At 52.7% G+C, this 20,839-nt stretch overlaps 2 protein-coding genes and 1 long non-coding RNA gene across 5 annotated transcripts in view; 2 read left to right on the top strand and 1 right to left on the bottom strand.

The window, feature by feature from the left end:
* The window catches only part of SAMM50 (SAMM50 sorting and assembly machinery component), a 34,800-nt gene extending 32,363 nt beyond the window's left edge, over positions 1–2,437 (top strand). The window contains exon 15 of the mRNA XM_025881706.2: positions 2,258–2,437. Coding sequence (XP_025737491.1) covers positions 2,258–2,303 — 46 coding nt within the window. The 3' untranslated portion in view covers positions 2,304–2,437. The remainder of the gene's footprint in view (positions 1–2,257) is intronic.
* Positions 2,438–6,787: 4,350 nt separating this feature from the next.
* LOC141370855 (uncharacterized) lies at positions 6,788–18,568 on the bottom strand. Its single transcript, XR_012375302.1, has 3 exons — positions 14,187–18,568; positions 13,866–14,043; positions 6,788–7,727 (listed from the first exon to the last, which is right to left on the bottom strand). It is a non-coding gene; the product is annotated as an uncharacterized lncRNA (long non-coding RNA).
* An 89-nt stretch (positions 18,569–18,657) lies between these two features.
* Positions 18,658–20,839, top strand: part of PARVB (parvin beta) — a 93,099-nt gene continuing 90,917 nt past the window's right edge. For 2 of the 3 annotated variants that reach the window (XM_025882228.2, XM_025882223.2), the window contains exon 1: positions 18,658–18,837. In XM_025882228.2, coding sequence (XP_025738013.1) covers positions 18,723–18,837 — 115 coding nt within the window. In that variant the 5' untranslated portion in view covers positions 18,658–18,722. The remainder of the gene's footprint in view (positions 18,838–20,839) is intronic. The other variant, XM_073882659.1, reaches the window with a different exon arrangement.

Here is a 20,839-nt window from a genome sequence, read left to right as displayed (position 1 = left end):
ACCCGGACGACCTGATTCTGAGGTGGCCACACGACAGAAGAATAGATGTTTCGGTGACACTGCCTCAGTGGCACGGGCCTCGTGTCCCTCTGAGACACTGTTGTATAGTAGTGGGCACCTTCTCTTCCCTGTGATCCTACGGTCTCTGAACCCCAGCCCGTGCACGTGGCGCGTTTCATCTACTTAGGGTTTGAGCCAATGAGCCTTTGTCGGAATGCCTACTTGTTCCTGAATCACAGAAGCCAGGGCCTGACGGACATTTTGTCCCGTGGCTTATTTTCAGGCATTTTTCTTAGGAGTGAGTGTAGGTATGGACCCCTGTTATGGACCCAATGGTGTAAAGGAAAGAAACAAATCATTTAGATTCGAACAGAACTCGTACAAATGAAGCCCTGACTTTGGTTGTAGGTCTTTGCCTTTCTAAGGACATTGGTGTGCTTTACTGTCGGTCCCCAAGGGCCTGCCACTGTCCCTTCTGGCTAGGGCACTCCTGCTAATGCCATTGGCCAGTTCGCACCTCAGTCCTGCAGGGGGTCCTAGCGATGGGGACAGTGGTCTGCCTCGAATCTCTTAATAGATCGGGGGTTTTGTTCCCTCACTCATAGGTTGAAAAAGAAAAATTTCCTGCTGGTTTTCATTCCGCTATAAACCCTGAGATTGGCCAAGAGCACAGGTGTTATGACAATAAAATTATCAACTTTCCTCTGAATGTAGGAGTGATTCTTTCTTTTCCTTTTTTTTTTTTTTAACTTTTAATCTCTACACCCAGTGTGGAGCTTGAACTCACAACCCCAAGATCAAGATCACGTGCTCCGCTGACTGAGCCAGCCAGGCACCCCTGAAGGAGCCATTCTTGTCCAGTTTTTTCTGGAAATTGTCCACAACTTGCAAAGATGCTCTGTTCCGCAAATGCACTGTCAGCTGCTGTTTGGGATTCAGGATGCCATTTTTCCGTGAGGCTTAGGCCTCCTGGCGTTGATGTCCCCGGGCCAGGCCCCTCTGTCCCCTGTCTAGCAGCCCTCCGGCCCCTGGGCACAGCCTCCACGTGGGCAGAGTTGCGCGGGCCGGCGTGGGAGTCTGCCCTCCACCTCCACTGTGGAATCAGGACAGGTGCTGCCTGTGGCCCAGGGACTCTTATTCCGGGGGGTGGCCAGGCTGTGGCCTAGGCCTTCGTGGGGACAGGAGCCTGTAGGTGCTCTGGTGTCCGTCCGGGCCGAGGGGCCTGTCTCCTCCTGCTGGGACTGGAGCCTTGCCAGCCATCCTACTTGCTTGTCTGAACATGGGCTCGGTGGTCTGTCAGCAGCACGTGGAGGAAAACCCACAGAATAAAACCTGTAGAGCGTCAGCTTGTCACCAGTGTTGTAAGCAGCGTGACTTCTTTGCACCCTTCCTTTTCCTGGCTCAGGAGCAGGTTCTGAGAAGTGGCAGGGGGACCCCTGTCGGGCTGCGGATGCTGCTGTGGTCATAAGCCCCTGGAACCCTTCCAGGGTCTGGGCTGGCCCAAGTTCTGCCGCCCTCCCTGCTCCCTTTCCATCCTCCTCATTTCTCCTGCTCTGTCTTCCGCCCTCTGCACCCTCCCTGCTCTGCCCCCTCCCTCCTCCCTGCTCCCTCCTCCATCCTCCCTGCTTCCTCCGTCCTCCCTGCCCCCTCCCTCCTCCCTGCTCCCTCCTCCATCCTCCCTGCTTCCTCCTCTGTCCTCCTGTCTCTACCTCCCATCCCCCCTGCCCTCTGTGCCTGCCTGTCCTCCCCAACCCCACTGCGTGCTGTGCTTTGCCAGGTGCCTTCCACAGCCACCTCCGTTGCTTCCAGCCAGGATACCTCTCTTGTCGCTGCTCTGCTCTGCACAGAAAGGCTTGCCTGGTAGCCTTAGAAATACACACAAAGCTATGTTTTCCCTCTCAGGGGTTTTATTATTCATAACATTTCTCCCCTGGGTCCTTTTCTTTTTGCTACTTAGGACAGAATTGGGTGACCTTAAAGGAAGTGGGGAGGGAGCAGTAAAGGGGGATCTGTGTCCCCACGTGTTACGTGTTTTTATCCTCCCAAGGCTGGTTCTTAAGCCAGCAGGGGAGGAAGGTGCAGGGCTCGGGGGCGGGGCCGCGGCAGGAGAGGGGGGCGGAGGCGGGGCGCCCCCCAGAGCGGCCGAGTCGATCCCCACCCCCCACCAAGATTGTGCTGGAGGCAGGAAGAGAGGTGCCCGGTATGGTCTTGTGATGACAGGGGGTGAGCATTGACTGTCTGCCCTTTGCTTTTTTAGGACATGTGATGGCGTCCAGTTTGGAGCCGGCATCAGGTTCCTGTAGCTGACACGCATGCTCGAGAGCCTGCAGGAGGAGCCCTGGGACTCGGGGCCATACACCTGCTTGCCGCGTAAACGGGCCGTTCTTTGCAGTCCTCGTGGGAAACCACGTCAATAAATTTTAAAGACAAATACTCAGAGGCGTTGTGGATATGATTTGCTTCCCCTCCCCCCCGCCCCGCTCTGTGTACCACGCTGGCTTTTCCAGAGGACCGTGTGGAAGGGGCGGGACATTTAAAGGTGCCCCGTTCTTCCACGTGGACCGGCGAGCCGGAAGGTGCCATCACACAGTGCCCTGATTGCTTTTCCTCCCAGGCTCCTGGAGCCTCTGCGTCTGGTTCCCGTGCACCGGAAGTACTCGGCAGAGCCCCAAGCCCGGGCGCTGGTGGAGGGCGGGGTGCTGCGGGGGGACCCCGCTGGTGGGTGCCACAGCCTCAGTTCCGGGGGTTGGAGCCCTTTAAATGCACGTGGGTGGCGTGGAAGGAACATGTGGCACATTGGGGACACTGCGGCAGAGAGGAAAAATGTGTTCTTTAGAGGTAATAGCGTTAATGAGACAGTATACCAGCTGCCTGACGCTACTCTGACAAATCACCACAAACCTAGAGCTTAGAACAACACAAAACAACCATCTTGTGGCCTGGAGGTCAGAAGTCCTGATGGGCCTCACTGAAATCAGCGTCAGCACCACTGTGTTCCTTCTGGAGGCGCCAGGGGAGAATCCGTTTCCTGGCCTTACGGCTTCTAGGGGCGCCTGCGTTCCGTGGCTCACAGTCCCATCCTGTATTTTCCAAGCCAGCTGCAGAGCATTTTCCTGTCTCTCTCTCTGCTTCTTGTCTCCCCGGTGCTTTCTCAGACCCTCGTGAGTACATTGGGCGCTCCTGGACAGCCTCGCTACTCTATTTTAAGACCAGCAACCTCGGGTCTGTCTGTGACCTTAATTCCCCCTTGTCATGTTATGTGACGGTCACAGGTTCCAGGAATCAGAACACAGACATCTTAGGGGGGCTGTTACTCTCCTGCACATACCTTGTATCTCTCAAAAGTCATATTTTCAGGATATACTTAATTAGTCACGTGAAAAAAAATTTTTTTGTGAGTTAAACCTCCTTCGAATTCTTCCTGTAGGTATGTCCAGGGCTGCAGATGGTGCCCAGTAGCATTTTACTACTGGATTTTTCCCTCTCCTAGCTGGGCCTGAGTTCTCGTTACTTGCAGTCCTGCCTGTAATTTGTTTATGTTTTTGCCAAGTGAGCTTGGGTTTGGGAGCAGCTTGAGACCAAGGCCCCCTGTCATCCTGGGGCCAAGCTCTTGCCCACCCCCCCGCCAGGGACTGTCTTGCCCCCATTGCTTGTGTGAACTACAGGGATTTTGCAGGTAATTTTTAAGAAGCAGCACAGTTTTACCTTTCTGATTAGTTGGGAACGTGGGGAAATACGCTTTCTCCTCTGATGTTTTATTGTTTACAGTCTCACATTTATGCCTTTGGCAAAATAAGAGGCCCATGTTATAACACTGTCATGTCCAGACTGTAAATTAAGAACAGTAAAACCTGAATAATTCTCTCAGACACTGTGACCTTTGAGAATTCATCTACCGTGCCAGTGGAGAGCCTGAAGAAGTCATTTTTGAAAGGGCGCATGTCTCATCCAGCCCTGCCTGGGTCGCCGGTAGCAGCCCCTTCATTAAAGCACGCCAGGCCCAGCGGTGTCCGGCGCACACGGGCGGGGGCCATTTGCACAGGCTGCCCCTCCGCAAGGGGGAATGAGAACAACAGAGGCGCTGGGGGGAAATGAGAAGCCTGTTCACTCCCAGGTGGGATTAGGTGGGCAGACGAGAGCATGGAGCCAGAAGCACTTCACAGAGTGCTTCCCATGAAAGACCAGAAACCAGGCGAGTTGCGTTGTGGGAAGTAGTTTTTCATAGCTGCAGCTTGAGGGCATCCGCGATGGTGGAAAAGAAACCCGGAAAGCTAACAAACGCCTCCACAGAGTACCGCCCTGCCTCAGGGAACCTTTGCATCCTCATGTAAATCCCTGCGTGTTCGGGCCTGGAACCGAGTTGGATGTGTGTTTCATTCACCTCTGCATTGAATGCAGCGAATTCAATTCGCGAAGCCCGCTTCTCCATCCGGACCGAGACCGCCGCTGCTTCCCCTGCTGGAAGCCTGCTGGACCGCTCAGCTTCCATTTGCAACGAGGAGACTGACCCCAGGGAGCCTGCTTTTCACGGGAGACAAAGCCGTCGTGACAGATCGCGTCCTCCGTTACCGTGAACTTGTGGTCTGTGTGCACACAGCCAATGACCTTTCCCCGCAGCTTCCCGGGCAGCGTGCTCAGCAGGCAGGCCAAGCGGCTCCCCGGGGGCCCGCCGTGTCTGCGGTCTGACGACCCAGCCGGCGAGCAGGCTGCCCTGCCAAGTGCTAGCGTTCCGGGGCCAGAGGACAGCCCGGCAGGCCGCACCGGGGAGGATCTGCCACCGGCACATCGGGTCACATTTCCCCTTGGCCGCTTCCTGCAGAGGCCCTGCCTTCCTCACACACGCTTCTCCTTCAGCTAAGAATTCTCTTCAATTTGTGGGTTTGCCTTTTTTTTTTTTTAAGGACCATATAAACTCACCATTGGGACAGTTGTATGTGTTCAAGTACACTGTACGTTTAAAGGTCCCCAGAGAAGAGAGGATTCCTGAGTCTAGAAAACAAGAACCGGAGAACTGCACTTTATTTTATTTTGATACTTATTTTTTTTTTTAAGTAGGCTCCACACCCATCGTGGGGCCAAGATCGAGAGTTGCGTGCTCCACCCACTGAGCCAGCTAGGCGCCCCAGCAGAGCTGCATTTTAAATGAAGTGTGTAAGATCAGGTAACTGTACTCAAAATTCACATCTCTAGTGTCTCTTAAAAAACCAGGTCTATCAACGAGAGGCTGTCACTCCCAGGGCAGCAGAAGGCTGGAGCAGGGCAGTGGCCTTCAGCCTGCATCTGGACCCCCTCCCTGCCGGTGCAGGCCTTCTCTCTGTCTCTCTGCGCTTCCTGCCTGTGGCCCATCAGGAGGGGAAGGAGGCCCGGGGAGGACGCAAGTCTTCTGGGGGCAACTGTCAGGGTGGATGAACAGTGAGCCCCGAGTCAGGAGCCTGGTTCTAGCTCTGTGAGCAGCTCCCCAGATGCCCTTCTGTCCTCTGGGCCTCGGGTTGCATTCTGTCAAGGAGAGGATTTGGGTTGGTCACCTCTCAGCAACGGATTGCACAGTCCCAGCCGGCTGCCTGCCGCTGGTGGGTTTTCTGAGGCCTTCTGCCCCCAGGGTAAGTGAGCATTCGATACAAGGAGTAGACAGTAGGCACTCGGTTTCCATTAAGCTCTGCCGCTAGCGAGATACGGCTTTTTTGGTGCCAGTTATGACACTCCCAGAAATCTCTAAAACCATCAGTTGCCGTTCGCGAGTGGGAACGTGGCTGACGCTCCCCATCGTGTAACCACTGAAAGCTTGTTCACAGCATCCAAAATGGGAGCCCTGGGAACGATATATAAGTTCCTTTGCCTCTGTTTTTTTTTTTTTTTTTTTTTTTTGCACTGATCTTACCGGATGATTGTTAAGTCTAACAGCAGTTCTCAAACTTTTTGGTCTCAGGACCCCTTCGCGCTGTCAAAAATTGTGGAGGAGCCCCAAAGAGATTTTGTTTATGTGGGTTGATACTAATACCACACAGAGTATGGAAACTCAGAAGTTTATTTTTTTTTTAAGATTTATTTATGTATTTTAGAGAGTACGCTTTCAAGCAGGGGGAGAGGGAGAGAGAGAATCTCAATCAGACTCGCCCCTAAGCTTTGTGCCTGACACGGGGTTCAATCCCAGGACCCCAAGATCATGACCTAAGCCGAAGTCAAGAGTCAGATGCTCAACGAACTGAGCCGCCCAGGTGCCCCTGGAAATTGAGAATTTAAAAAATATATTATTTCATTTAAAAATGACAAATGAGCGCCTGGGTGGCTCAGTCAGTTGGGCACCCGACTCTTGATCTCAGCTCAGGTCTTGATCTCAGGGTCATGAGTTCAAACCCCATTTTGGGCTCCATGCTGGGTGTGGAGCCCACTTAAAAAAACAGATAAAAATAACAAACATTACTTGCTAAAATAGTGCTTTATGAAAAATGTATTTCCCAAAGAAATTTGGCGAGAAGAGTGGCATTGTTTAGCAATGTTGCAAATCTCTTAAATATCTGTTTCCAAAAACATGGATGCTCACACTAATGTCTGCATTCAATGTGTTGTGGGTCGTTGGAAGGCTCTGAAGGGAATCCATCCTCATGCAGGTAGTTATTTGGAAAAGAGGAGGGTATTTTAATAGCCTTTTCAGGTGACTGTGACTATTCTTTGCTCTTTCACCAAAACTCAGCAAGTGACAGTTTTTTACAGATTAGTTGCAGTTTGGAAGCAAACCACCTCGGTGACTTTTCATGCTCAGATACACTAAATCACTAGTTCACCCGACACTGTGACTGAATCTTTTTTACCCAGGCATGATCTTGTAACGTCATACCCTGCTCCTTTGGGAAATACTGGTTCACCAAGTTATGCAAATCTTCCAAATACTGACCCATGTCATGATCGTGTGAAATAACGATTTATAATTTATTAATGTCACCACTGATTTCCTCAAAAAAAACAAAAAACAAACAAAAAAAACCCCTGAAGTATTGTGAAGCTGCCAAGCCCGTGGTGGTGGATACAAGTTTCCCCAAATGCTAGTTTTCACATGGAAGCTCACATTTTATCATAGACAGCAAATAACTGTCAGTTGCTTTCCTGGAAGCCCACCTCATTCATTTTCAAGGAAATGTCTACCAAATACCCAGGTCCGTCCAAATCACCCGTTGGTCAGTCGCTCCTGGAAGTCAAAATGATCGATGCTCCATGAAGACAGCATGGTTCTGCCCGAGCCCCAGCCACATCGTGTGTTCCGGGAGCAGACGTGCCTCCGTGTGCAAGCTCCCTGCGCGCTCCCGTGTCGTCGCGCAGAACGTTAAAGGGTCTGAGCTCTAAGGGAATTGGTCCTTTCTGCTTCACTGAGGCCACTGTTCGGCGAGCCTAGCATCTGCGCTTTGCTGGGCACGCATGGGCACAGTGACCGCTAGGAGGCGCGCTGCTCGGCCACCCGCGCTTTACTACAGCATTAGCACCAGGAGCGCCGATGTCACCGTGAGCCGACTCACTCAGTAACATCTTGGTCGCACAAAAACCCTTTTGACCTCACAAACCCTGAAAGTCTCAGGGACCGCCAGGGGCCCGTGGACCACACGCCGAGAACCGCTGATCTCTCATCATCCAAAGCCCATGATTTCAGGCTGCAGGGTCCTCCACAGAGAGCATGGTGGCGTCTGCACTAGCCTAATGCTTGGGGACGCCAGGAACGTGACAGCCTCCAAATGGACCTGAAGAGGAGGGACAAGCTGGGGATGACAAACTCTCTTGGGATCAGTTAGAAATCATACTCATCCCTGCCCTCAGATTGCTCTTGTGGTGGAAACTGTGTGTAGCAGGAAATGGATGCAAGGGGCCCGGCACACCGTCGGAGCTGAAGGCTGTAGACTAGGTTGGTGTGGGGGTGGAGCGGGTATGGGAGGGGGCTGGAGCACGGGTGGGGGGAGGGGAGGCAGGTGCACCATCTGCACACGGTGCAGGTGGGCTCTGCCTTGGATTGTAGGTGTGATCCGGAGGACGGTGTGAGCAGGGCGAAAATGGAGTCATTTCTGCTTTGGTATTACCTGGAGTGCCGTAAGGAGAAAACAGAATAGTACAAATTTGGAATGAAATGAACACGTCTTACATCTGCACTTGGAGGTTCCAGTTTGAGAAGTGAGCTGTGAGAAGCTGCCTCAGCACGCTTCTGGGGTCAAACCAGCTGTCCCGGCTTTACAAATGAATGATGCTTTGCTAGAGGGGGGCTAACGGTCATCTTGGACATCTTGTCCCCATGCCTGAGTTGTGACTTTCTACGTGGCATTTTTGTGACAAGTAAATTACTGGATTCCTTTGCCAAATCATTAGATAACTTTAAGAACAAAGAACCTTCAGGCAGAAGGAGATTCAGCATTATCTGGCTTGGAAAATAAATAGTAATCATTTTTGAAACGAAAGCACATTCTATGACTTTGGACAAGCTGAAAATTACAGCCTCTCTGCCCGGTTTTTCGTATTTTTTTTCTTCCCCTTTTTAATCAATTAGCTTCTAATGGAGGAAGCATTTCCTACATTTATCACTAGATAGATGTGCTGGTCAATTAAAGTAACTCTGACTTGGGATGGTTGTGATAATAGCAAGCCCTCATCCATCCATCACTGTGGGATAGAAGGTGACCTCCCTGTATGGAGTCAGAGACCCAGATACAATTGCTCCGATCTTATTATCATACCCAGAAATTACCGCGCATTGAAGTGTAATCTCCCTGAAATACTAAGCAGACAGAGCCATTGCTAGAAATATTAGAACATAATGAAGAGACCGTGGTATGGCCTTGACATTGGACATAGAGGGATGGAAACTGACATGCTCTCCTCTCTGGGAAGAAATGCTGGAGTCAAGGGGTGGGGGTGGAATTTCCTGAGATGTTACCGTGGCCGGTAAAGGTTAAATATGATTTATCCCTAAGCTTTAATCTATCCATTTGCTAACTGGGCACCCACAGGAACCAACTGGAGCTCCCCTGCCAGCAAGAGCCACCCCAGTCTGCCCTGCCTTCCCTGCCCAGCTTCAGTGCTGCCCCAGGGCCTTGGTGCCTCTCTGTCTGTGAACACAGCCTCCCCCAGCTTTTCCGGGCTTGGACTGGAAGAGCAGGGCTAAGCAGTCGGAGCCGCCTGGAATCCTCACTCCTGGTGCTCCTGTTGTTCGCTTACTCACACATTCAACACGCAGGTGTGAGGGCTGGACCAGGTGTGGGGCGCAGTGCAGGTGCCGCCAGTCCGAGAGAAACCCCTCCCGACACGAGGTCCTTCCCAGCCCCCAGCGTCTGGAAAGGGGCTTCTCTCTTTGTATGTCATTCTCTTGTCAGAGAGCAGAAGTAAATAAGCCCCTCCCTTTTCTGGGCCCCAGTAACCAAAAAACCAAAAACAAACAAACAAACAAACAAAAAAACAATCAAACTAAATATTGCCACGAGCGTCTCTGTCACAGAGCGGCAGAGCCAAAGGCACAGGAGAGAGCGAATGCATCCAGAGGCTAAGGCGCCCCCTGCCGGCCGCAGGCGCCAGGCAATGGCGCAGGCCCTTAGGTTTGGGGCAGGAAGCTGCAGGGGTGACCCTTTTGACCTTGCTGCACATGGCAGCTCCTCGGGGCTCCCCTCGGTTTCTCCTTGCTGAGCTGACACTGACTAAGCCAGAACGGGTAAAAGGGTTAAGCATTCTGAAATGAATTTTAAGGAAAATGAGGAACCCTTGGCCCAAAAGGATTCTAAAAATAGATGATTGATTTGAAAAGGATCTTGGGGGTGCTGCATCTTATAACACATCCCCCAACTGACCTCCTTATGAGCTTTGAAAATTCCGAAAGTCTTTATTTAGCAGTAAAGTTGGAAAAAACACAACAGCTCTTTAAAAATCAATGGTGGCATTTTTTAAAAATATACTTTCCATTTTACAGTTTTCGATTTATAGAAGAATGTGGAAGATCATGCAGAGTTCCCACATACCCCACACTCAGCTTCTATTATTAACCTCCTCCGTTAGTCTGAGTACATTTGCTACAATTAAGGAACCGATTGATTAATTAATTAATATATTATTATTATTTTAATTTATTTATTGAGAGAGAGAGAGAGAGAGAATGGGAGAGAGAGAGAGCATGAGAGGGAGGAAGGTCAGAGGGGAGAAGCAGACTCCCCGCCGAGCAGGGAGCCCGATGCGGGACTCGATCCCGGGACTCCAGGATCATGACCTGAGCCCAAGGCAGTCGCCTAACCAACTGAGCCACCCAGGCGCCCATTAATATATTATTTTTAACTAAAATCTCTACTCAGATTTCCTTAGTTTCTACCTCACGTCCTTTTCTGGCCCAGGACCCCATCCAGGATCCCTGGTTACACTGAGTCATCCTGTCTCCTTCGGCCCCTCCTGGCTTTGACAGTTTCCCAGACTCGCCTTGCTTTGACCACCCTGACATTTTCAAGGAGTGCCGGGCAGGCATTTTGTAGCCTGGGGAGGAAGACCACAGAGGTCAAGTCCCCTTCCCATCCTATATCCGGGTACATGACCCCGGCAGGACCCACCACTGTGATGTTGACCTCCATCACCTGGCTGAGGTGTGTCTGTCAGGCAGCCTTCCCAAAGATTACTTTAAAAGGAAAACTTGGGTAAAACAGGGAAGGTGTGTATTGTCTGGTGATTGAAGTCTCCTCCTGTTGTGATGTTCATCCCGAGATCAACCCGCGAAAATCGAGAGCTTGCATTCTTCACGAAGGGAACGGAAAGGCAAGGTAGCGTGGAGAACAATGGCGTCTGTTTGAACAGTGAACAGATCTAAGAGGGCCATTAAGCTCGGGGATGCACGGGACCCTTTCACCAATGTGGCCTCCAGATCGGACAGCTCGAAAACAGGGCTGCTGGTGCCTGTGGGAGCCTGGACGATTCTGGAAGGCCGCAGCAATGGGAGCGGGGAGTCGGGACACAAGACCGTGGGGGCCTGGGGCACCAGGCCAAGCAGGGATGAAGGCGGGGGGGGTGGCGATGAGGCTGGGTTTTACTGGGTACGAGATCTTACCAGGTGAGAGGCGGCGGGGCGCAAACTCGGGCTTTCTGGGGTGGCGAGAGATGTGGAGGAGGCAGAGTAGACAGGCTCCGGGCAGGGTCGTGGGTCTGGGGACAGAAGCCCCTGGCGACCCCCTCATCCCTGCCCGGGCGCTGGGCGAATTCACTAAGGATGGCAGGCCTCCGAGCCGTCCTCCAAACAAGTGCCGTCTCCCTTGGGCACCGCTCTGCCCGCTCTGGGCTGGGTTAGAAATGCAGAGTCTCGGGCCCAGCCCCGCCCTCCTCCGCCAGGACCTGCCCTTCCGAAAGATCCCAGCAGAACCGTAGAGAAGCACCGGGAGGTCTGACCTGCCAGCGCTCTGCTCTGAGACTAGAAGCCGACTCCCCCACCACACACAGGCGCTGGCGTGCCCCCTTGCCCCTGCAGCAGAGGACCCCCGGAATGGGGCTGATGACAGCGAAGCTTTGCTCCTGCTATATCCGTGCCACACGGTCCTGTGTCCTTCATCACTGAACCTGTCACTGGGGCTGAGGGTATGAGGAGGAGCCTTAATTTGCACTGATCAATAATCTGCTCGCATCTGCATGCGAGCAGATGTCCCTGTCACCCCAAGTGGCCGAACCTGCCGTCATCGATCATTTGCCTTTACTTTCACCCACTCATTCATTCATTCAGCGAACACTGAGCTCCTGGTGTGTGCAAGGCTCCAACGTGAGCTACAGAGGCAGAGATGATGCTCCCCCTGGCTGGGGGGGGGGTGGCAGGGAGCACAGACGAGTCAGCGGGGAGAAGGCCCCGATGGGTCAGCTGCAGGCGACTTTGCCCAAGCGAGGGGCGTTCTCCGCGGGCTTGCTCTGCAGGTCAGCACCACCACCGCTGCAGGCCCTGTTCCTGGGGCCTTCCCCACCTCCACCCTCCTCCCCCAGATTCTGGTCGCTGGGGCACCCGCCTTCCGTTCTTTCTTTGCCAAGGGCCGGCCCTCCAGTGAACCCTCTGCCACCTCCCGGGGAGTGTAACTCCCTGTTCTTCCTTCCTTGCCAGCTCTATTTATCCGCCTCACTTTGCGGTCACCTCCCTCCGTAGGAGAGCCTTAGCCTCACCCACACCCCAATGCCCTCATTTTCAGTGTCTTAAATTACCTTTACTTTCAGGGCTTGATTTCCTTTGTGTCTTAGGCACGGGATTTAAAAAAAAAAAAAAATCTGGTAAAGTGTACATAAGCTACAACATACAACTGCAACCATTTTAAAGTGTGCGGTTCAGTGTGGCCTTAAGTCCATCCAGAGCGTTGTGCACCTGTCACCACCAGCCGTCCCCAGGACTCTTCATCCTCCAAAACGAAACTCTGCTCCTGCTAAACTCTCGGTCCCCAGCCCCCCTCCTGCAGCCTCTGGTGACCACTGTTCTACCTTTCATCTCTATGATGGTGAGTCCTCTGGGGACTCCATGGGAGTGGACTCACGCAGGGTTTGTCCTTTTGTGTCGGGCTCATTTCACGGACCATCATGTCCTCGGGGTTCGTCTGCATTGTGGCACGTTGTCAACACCTCAGGTATATACGCCTGGATTGACCACACTGTTTATCTGATCATCTGCCAATGGGTAGTTGGGTTGTTTTCACCTTCAGAGACAGGCTTCCGGGACTCATCTGTTATTCACTGAATATCTACTATGGGCGATGCTTCTAGAGCAGACATTCTCGTTTTGCATTTTCCTTTCAGATTACACAAAAGCCACAATGTTCACTTGTTGAAAAATGTTTGCACAGGATGGACTCTGTACCTCATGAACCCCGAGTTCGAGGGCCTGCACTCTGCTGCCCACCTGGTACTTCTGAGAAAGATATTAAGCTCCATATTTTAATAGCTCCTTATACTAAACATTTAAATAGCGCTAGCGGCTGAATCATCTTTTTCAGACTTGCGTTTTCCCGATTTCCCTAAATTTGATATTTTGACAGTCCTAAGATCATTTGCCACACAGAGTGGAGCTTCACGTTTTAACACGCTCCTGATTCAAGAGCATAATTTGCTCACAGCTGCTCAGCCTCCGATCACGATCAGCAACGAACCACAGTAGGTGTGGCAGGTGGATAATCCAGGAACACACTTGACCCTACGAGCTGAGAGCTTGAACGAATCACTGGTAAATGGCGCTGTTTGAACGGATGCTCATGCTTTGCCTGAGTATCCACTTTCTCAATCAAGACGTATTCTAATTAGTCCTCAAATCAGTTCTCTTTGCTCTACATAAACATCAATTTGTTTTTTGTACTGATGGATAGAAAAAGCAAAGTTCTCATCGGTCCTTTCCCCCGGACAGAGTATTTGGAGATTAAAAGGTGGGCTTCCAAACAGGTTTATATATACCTAAAATGCATGCATGTCTACACACATGTATATAAAATGTACGCACACGTATGTGGGTTTTACATGTGCTAATTTGATTCCCTTGCCATTAGAATGTAAGCTTCACCGGGCAGGTGTTTGTGTCGTTTGCAGTGTGTTGCAAGGCCTGGAATACCTGCTTTTCCTCTTTAACGCCACACCATGGACGTGCATACGCTCCAGGAAGATAGTTCCACCCTGTTCATAAAATGTTGAGTGCATCTGGACTCCGCTATGATTTACATAATCGCAGATGCACATTTAGGTGGTTCCCGTTTTCCAAAAAGACAAGCCATGTTGCAGTGTACTTCTACCTTATATAATAGTACGGAGAGTTATATAGAATAAGATACATAAGAAGTGGGATTGTTACCAACCCACTCTTGGAAGTGCTATGGTAATCATGCATTTCGAACCCCCGAGGAGAGATTTTGTAGACTTACTTCCTTGGAGTTTGAAACAACAGGATCTGAATCCCGGTCAGCTTCTAAACACTGTTTTTTAGTGGTCCTGTCGTTGTTACCGCTGCTAGGGCTTTCTGGCAGAAACGTGCCGTAAGGCGAAATTCAGTTTTCGCACAGTCTGCTCCCAAATCTGGCCCAACGCCTGTCTTTGTAAGGCCTGTGGGAGAAGAACGGGTTTACATTTCGAATGTTTTAGAAAAAAAGATCAAAAGGGGACTACTTTGTGACCCGTGAAAATGATATGAAATGTAAATTTCTGTGTGCAGAAATAAAGTTTTACTGGAACACAGCCCCACTCACCTGCGGATGTATTGTCTGTGGCTGCTTTCAGGCTGCAACAGGAAAGCTGAGGAGTTGTGACAGGCTGTATGGCCCGCAAAGTTGAACATATCCACTGACCGGCCTCTCACAGAGCCCGCCCGACACCACCGTCTTTCCCGGCTCCAGGGATGCTCTCACGATGGACTGTGGTGGCCGCGTCTGCTCCATCCAGCAGCCTGGCGAAGGCTCACTGCGCCCAAGTACCCCACCCTTCATCGTCCGCCCTGCCACCCAAAGCACGGCTCTCATTCCCTCACTGCTCCCAAGTTAGGCGGGAGGAGAAAAGCAAAGCCTTTTATTGTGCAGTCAGGTGATACATATATATGGCAAATTAATAGTGAAAGAAATTCAGACCAAGGTGTGAATGTCTAACAGGCCCGGCCTCTGTTCTCCCAGCCATATAAAAAATAATGGCATTTTTCAAGAAGCTTGCTCTCTAAAAGCTTGGGGCAAGTTTTGGGGGCATCAACTTTTAGCGGTCTTCACCAGTTCTCCGCCACAGAAGGAATCAATAACTTGGTGCCAACCTCTCACCCGTTCCTCATCCATAAAACAATTTCAGGAACAAAGAGCATATATAGTTTAAGTTGCCTACTATGCAAACTGACAACTCAGAGCTGAGTTGCTAATAAATGGAAATCCAGCTTCCCTTGTCTCAAAGTTTGCTGATGTTTCCAAAATCACCGAGTAAGAGGCGGCTGATCACGGCCGTCCGTGATTCATGTTTCGCTCGAATGTGGTGTGGGAGAAAGCGCTACCACCACAGTTGTTAAATTCCAGGCAAGTGTGGTCATCTTTTCACGCTCCCAGCGTTTACAGCGAAAACCACACGTCACTCTCCTGCCAGATCGCTCCACGAGCAAACTAATTAAACAGCACCGTCCACAGGACGACTTTAGAGGTGATGAGCACAGCGTGTTTGGAAATGCCACCCCAATGCGTGGTAAGATCACACCCAAAGCATAAACTGGGCGGGGGGGGGGGGATACGGCACTTTCTCCATCACTGAATTAATTCTTTCCCTCGCTTTTCGACACACTTCTGACTCGCACACACTTGCTCGGAGGTTTGAAAATGAGCAACACCAGAAAACATTTCACAGGCTCTGCACGCCCTCGGATAAGTTCCCTTTCCTCTCCCGAAGAGCTAACGGCTGTTTTTTTTGAAAGACATCACTTCTTTTTAGTTACATGAAAGGGAAATTGGAGAAAGCATGCAGCTTCAAAATCCTCTTGAAGTGCTTGCAGAGTCGTGGGGCCATAAGACGTACGTTGATAAGGAACGGAACCCCAAAGCAGGCAAGGTCAAGAGCTCAAATTATCCTGCCGAGAGGTACCATTTATTTACTTTCTTCTCCGCAAGACTTTATGGAGGTATAACGGATATACAGGGAAATGCGCAAATCCTCGGCAGACAGGTCTACACCCGTGTGACTACCACCCAGACCAACACATGGAATATTTGCATCACCCGGCGCTTCCTAGAGCCTGTACCCAGGCAAGACCCTCTCCTGCTGAGGGGAACCACTCTCAACATAGCAAAGAGCTCACCCGTTCTTGAACTTCAAACATGTGGATGCACCCAGTGTGTACTCTGGCTTTTTAACATGACATTTTTGAGATACATCCACTCGGTCATTCTTTTTGATTGCTCAGTGGTATTCCATTGTATGAACATACCAATCAGTTTATCCATTCTCCTATCTCATTACTTTTAAGGCTCTTTGTTGTTAGGACAGATTATATCTGTGTGCATTGCCCAGTGTGCCTGTCCACTTACAGGAAAGACAGCAAGACTGGCAGGAATACGTGTAATTGAGGTTGATCGAGAGCTCGCAGTGTGGGGCTCAGTACTCGGCCAGGAATATGGCGTGCCCCTTGTGAAATGGTTGTTCCTTGTCCTTCATTAAGCTTATAAGGAACTGACCCCTTTGGAAGCCACACTTCAAACGCAAAATCAAATGGTTTTCTTTTATAGGGGCAGCCACATATAATCTGATTTTCATAATTATTCTCCAAATATAAAGCGTATGCAGAGCAATGGCATGGGTTATACGTATGTAACATGCTAAGACGTGGAGGGCGGAGTTGAGGACAGGAGCTAGATCACATTTCTGCTTCTTGTTAAATTCTTTTTAATTAAAAACCAACACTTCCCAATCTTCAAGTGAACATTGATGTGTGCTGCTTGTAAAGCGATTTGGAAATTTGTTTTGGTTAGACAACCCTAGAGGGAACACTGTATAAAATCCCCAGGAGCCAGGCCAGGAAGGAAGGAGAGTTGGGAGGGGGCGGTTTATATCATTGTCCCTCCTTCGTCTAGCCCTGAAAAAAATACAAATTAACCCACAGCCATCAAGTCAGTTTTTGATTGTTGTCTAGGGCACACACGAGACAAGCCGTTGCAACTCACACAATAATTTAAGATGATCTTCAAAGCTGCCTTTAATAAGAGATCCCATTCTCCAGCCCAAAATGTGCGAGGGAGAAATAGTGTGTGTGAATGCACACATCGTCTCTCTGCAGGAAAGGGAGTGATTATAAAGTTACTGAGAAGTTGTTGCTTTGCTTGGATGTCTTGGTAATAAGTACCATGCCTGCATTTAAAATATGATTATGTTTCTATACAGATGATTCCCACAAACTCCAGGAATCCTACTATCACATAAGGCCCACCACAGTTCCTCTAGGAACTGGGAATCACTTGGTTGTAGTGAGGAGTCCTGCTTGAAACAGGTGGGCATTGTCAGGCTTAAGTGTCTTCTAGAGAAATTCGTTCTTGGTGTAATGACATTTTTAAAAGTAGGATTCTGCCTGTCTCTGCAGTGTTCATATGAGCAGTTAATAAGTGAAAACTGTAAGTTCTCTGCGTTCGCTGGGAAGCTGGACCCACTGATGAAATATTCAAACAATTGATTATCTACGGGGGGGGAGGGGCAGAGGACTGTCCTGCTGCTGCCGGTTCTCGTGGCCCAGGAGCATGGCTCTGCTCCATTTTCCTTCCCACGGATACCTTTCCGCTCCCCTGGGGCCCGTGGCTGTGCTGAGGGCAGCGGGAGGGTGGGGGTGTCTGTGGGCCTCCTAAGACAGTGTGCGACATCTCCAGTGTGTGGTTCTCTAGAGTAAACTGTCGGTTCTGGGGCGCCCGGGTGGCTCAGTGGGTTAAGCGTCTGCCTTTGGCTCAGGCCATGATCCCAGGGTTCTGGGATCGAGCCCCGCATCGGGCTCCCTGCTCCGCGAGGAGTCCGCTTCTTCCTCTCCCTCTGCCTGCCACTCCCTCTGCTTGTGCTCTGTCAAAAAAAAAATGAATAAAATCTTAAAAAAACAACAACAAAAAAACAAACTGTCGTTTCTGTGCATCAGCTTCTCAAAGGGGCCAGAGACCCTTGCCCTCGATGACGGCATCCCTCCAGCATCCGGAGAGCGTGGTCTAGCCCTGACTGTGCCATGATCCCATTGGGATGTCAATAACTGAGTTCACACCGTTTTCCCCAGCCTGGCTAGAGACACCCTCAACTGGACCTTCCAAAGCCTCAGAGACCTCTCATCCTACTCTCCCTGACCCTAGAGTCCAATTATTTGCCAAACGTTGGGGTTTGTAGCCCTGAAAGCTCCTTCTTGTCTGTCCCTTCCCTCTGCTACCATCTTGTACTCGGCCTCGGGGACTCGGGGCTGGCCTGTTCCAGTAGCTTCTGAGCTGCTCTCTGGCCCTGGCTTTTCCTTCCATCTCTCCTCTGCATCAATCTGACAGGCCAGGCCTCCGCTCAAACTCTCTCAGTGGCTTGGGGCTCTTCGAATGGGGCACTGATTTCGTTCCTTCCACCCCAAATGCTCAATCCATACCAGGCAATGCGCCTTTCCTTCTTGTCACTTCACACCCCTGGGTGCCTGTCTTTACTTAGCGTTTTCTCCCCATCCCTCTCCCCTCTGCCTGCTGAGTCTCCTCTCCCTTCACTGAACAGAGGCAGAGAGTTATTTTATCTGCGTCCCAGGTCAGATGGCCCTTCCCCAGGGAAGCCTCCTCTCCCCCCCACCTCACTGGGTTCCTAACCGCAGGACCCGTGAGTCCTGTGTCACCGCAGGTTGCTTGTGCTGTCCTGGAGGGCAAGTCTCTGTCCCTGCGGTCTGTGCAATCCCACGGAGGACAGGGCTTGGCACCCACGGCGCTCCCCGCAGGAGCCGTGGCACCATCACCGGAACCCGCGGTCGCAGGGCGCAAACGTGTAGGACGAAAAGTGGCAGTGAGCCCCGGTCCCACGCGGCCCTCGGGAGCCGAGCCCCTTCACTTCTCGGAGGGGAGCGGACGCGCGGCCCGGGGGCTGGAAGTGGCGACAGCAGAGCCGGGGACAGCGCGGACCTCGGCGGCGGCGGCTCCAGGGCCGGGGGCGGGCGCGGGCGCGGGGCGGGGGCGGGCGCTGGAGCCGCGCCCTGCGGGCCCCTCCCCGGGCGGCGGCGGCGGCGGCGACCGGGGCGGCTCCCACACGCGCTGCGCCCGCCGCTGTCCCCCGCGCGGCCCATGTCCTCCGCGCCGCTGCGCTCGCCCACCCTGCGGCCCCACAGGATGAAGAAGGACGAGTCGTTCCTGGGCAAGCTCGGCGGCACGCTGGCGAGGAAGAAGAAGGCCAAGGAGGGTGAGTGCGCCGGCCGCCGGCCTGCAGCCGCGCAGGCGTCCCCGAGCCCCGCCGGGGCCACGCGCCCCCGCGCGCAGGCGTCCCCGCGCTCCGTTGGGGTGGCTCCCCGCCCCGCGTCAGCTGCCCCCGCCGGGCCCGCGCGTCCCCGCCCCCTCCGGGCCCCGCGCGCGCGCGTCCCCGAGCTCTGCCGGGACCACGCGTCCCCCGCCGGGCCTCGCCGGGGTGGCTCCCCGGCCCGCGCTCTCCGGGCCCTCCCCGCCCCCGACTGACCCCGCGGGCCCGCGCCGCGCGCCGCCGTGACCTTCGGGAGCGCCCTTGACCCTCGCTCCTTCCTGCTGCCAAGACCTTTAAACACGGGCGGGGAACGTTCCCTCCCGGGCCCGGCCGCCCCCGCCCCGGCCGTTTGCAGATGGCCGCTGGTGCGGGAGGCGGACTTGGAGCGAGAGCCCGGGACCCCCCAGCACGTGACGTGGAGAGCGGCCCCGCGCCCAGGCTGGCTGGAGTCGCCCTTCGCTTAGCACCGCTCGGGAGCAGCCCCGCCTGCAGGCCGACGTCTAGCCCTGCGTGTGACCCTCCATGCGCAGAGCATTTACTGGTCACTTAGTGCCGGCCGGGCACGGGCCAGGGGCCCAGTTGGTGTTTTTGGTGCGGGAACCCCCGCAGGGGACGCGGCCCTCGCCCTGGAGCCCGGAGGAAGGAAAGGGGCACAGCGCGTGCAGGCCACCCGCCGGGGTGTGGGGTGGGGGTGCCGCGACCGAGGGCTACAGAGCTCCCCTCCCCCTTTTGCGCTTACGAAAATTATTCTAAAAAACTACCTGCGTCCTCTTACAGTTGAAAGTTTTTTCAGAGTTGCAAGGGCGGGAACTTCTGCGGGCCTGTGTGTGCTTTAAATACACCGCTGTTCACCAGGCCTCTCTGAGGACCGCATTCCTGAATTTTCCCTTTGTTCAGGCCTGGGGCAGATTCCGGATGGGTCTGGGTGAGCTGTGCTTGCTAGGAACGGGGCGCGGAAGAGGCAGCCAAGATAAGGCAGGTGGGGGAGAAGGCCCTGGGGCTGACCTCAGGTCGGTGTCTGGGGAAAGAAGGGACGGGAGAGAGGGGTGTGTAGACTGATTTCCATAAACCACCCGAGGCTGACTTATGCCCCAGAAAGTCTCCTGGTAGCTCCAGGTTGAGTGTACCCCAAGGATGCGTACCCGCTGGGACACTGGACCTCCATTAATCTCTCCCTGGGACCTGTGTACTCCTAGGGATTCGTGTGACACTTCGACCTCTAGGGGACGTGTGTACCCCCGTGCATTCCCCTCTGGGATTTTTATGGCTGCGGGGAGGAGTACCCTGGCATCTCCCATCAGGGATGCTTTTACCAGATTACTTGAGTCAGTTCCTTGTGGGTAGGGCCTTGTCATCCTTCCGTGGCTTCCAAATACCCCCGAACAAATTGGCCATTCCTCTCTCGCAAGCCTTACAGTTTAAGGGGCCAAACTGGCTTGTATTCGTCTCTTATCAAGTCATACCTCCTAAATGAGATGATAAATGACGGTCACTCCTCTGTCATTTCTGCTGCCTCGGTGATGTGTGTCCTCACCTGTTGTGACGTCGCCCTCGCCGAAAGTCATTTCAGGTCCCCTTTGTGACTTGGAACAGTTATGGACATAAATGCCGCTTCCCTCTCCCAGTTTGTTCGGCCTGGGGAGCAAGGATAGCCCAGGCTCTTGCTTTTCTGGAACCGGGCGTCGGTTGTGATGAATACACAGACCAGTAGCGCGAGAACACAGAGCGCCGCGAAGAATGTTTGAAAGCGCAGGAGGGGAGAGAAGCGCTCAGAGCGGGTCACGTTTGGGTTGAGATCAGAAGGAACCGGTGAAAGAAATCTGCCACCGAATAGCAAGTAAGCGGAGTGTTCTGGAGTGTTACGGCTTTTTATGGGTGCCATTTACGCCCTTGGAATACGAAGAACATGTGCCTGAATAATGGGCTCGTCCCCAAGGGAAATGCTTCT

Source organism: Callorhinus ursinus, unplaced genomic scaffold (genome assembly GCF_003265705.2).
Source record: "Callorhinus ursinus isolate GAN/ISIS: 27379988/994484 unplaced genomic scaffold, GSC_fseal_2.0 scaffold48, whole genome shotgun sequence".
NCBI lineage: Eukaryota > Metazoa > Chordata > Mammalia > Carnivora > Otariidae > Callorhinus > Callorhinus ursinus.
Note: the sequence above shows the minus strand (reverse complement) of the source record. Positions and strands in the feature narration are given on the sequence as shown.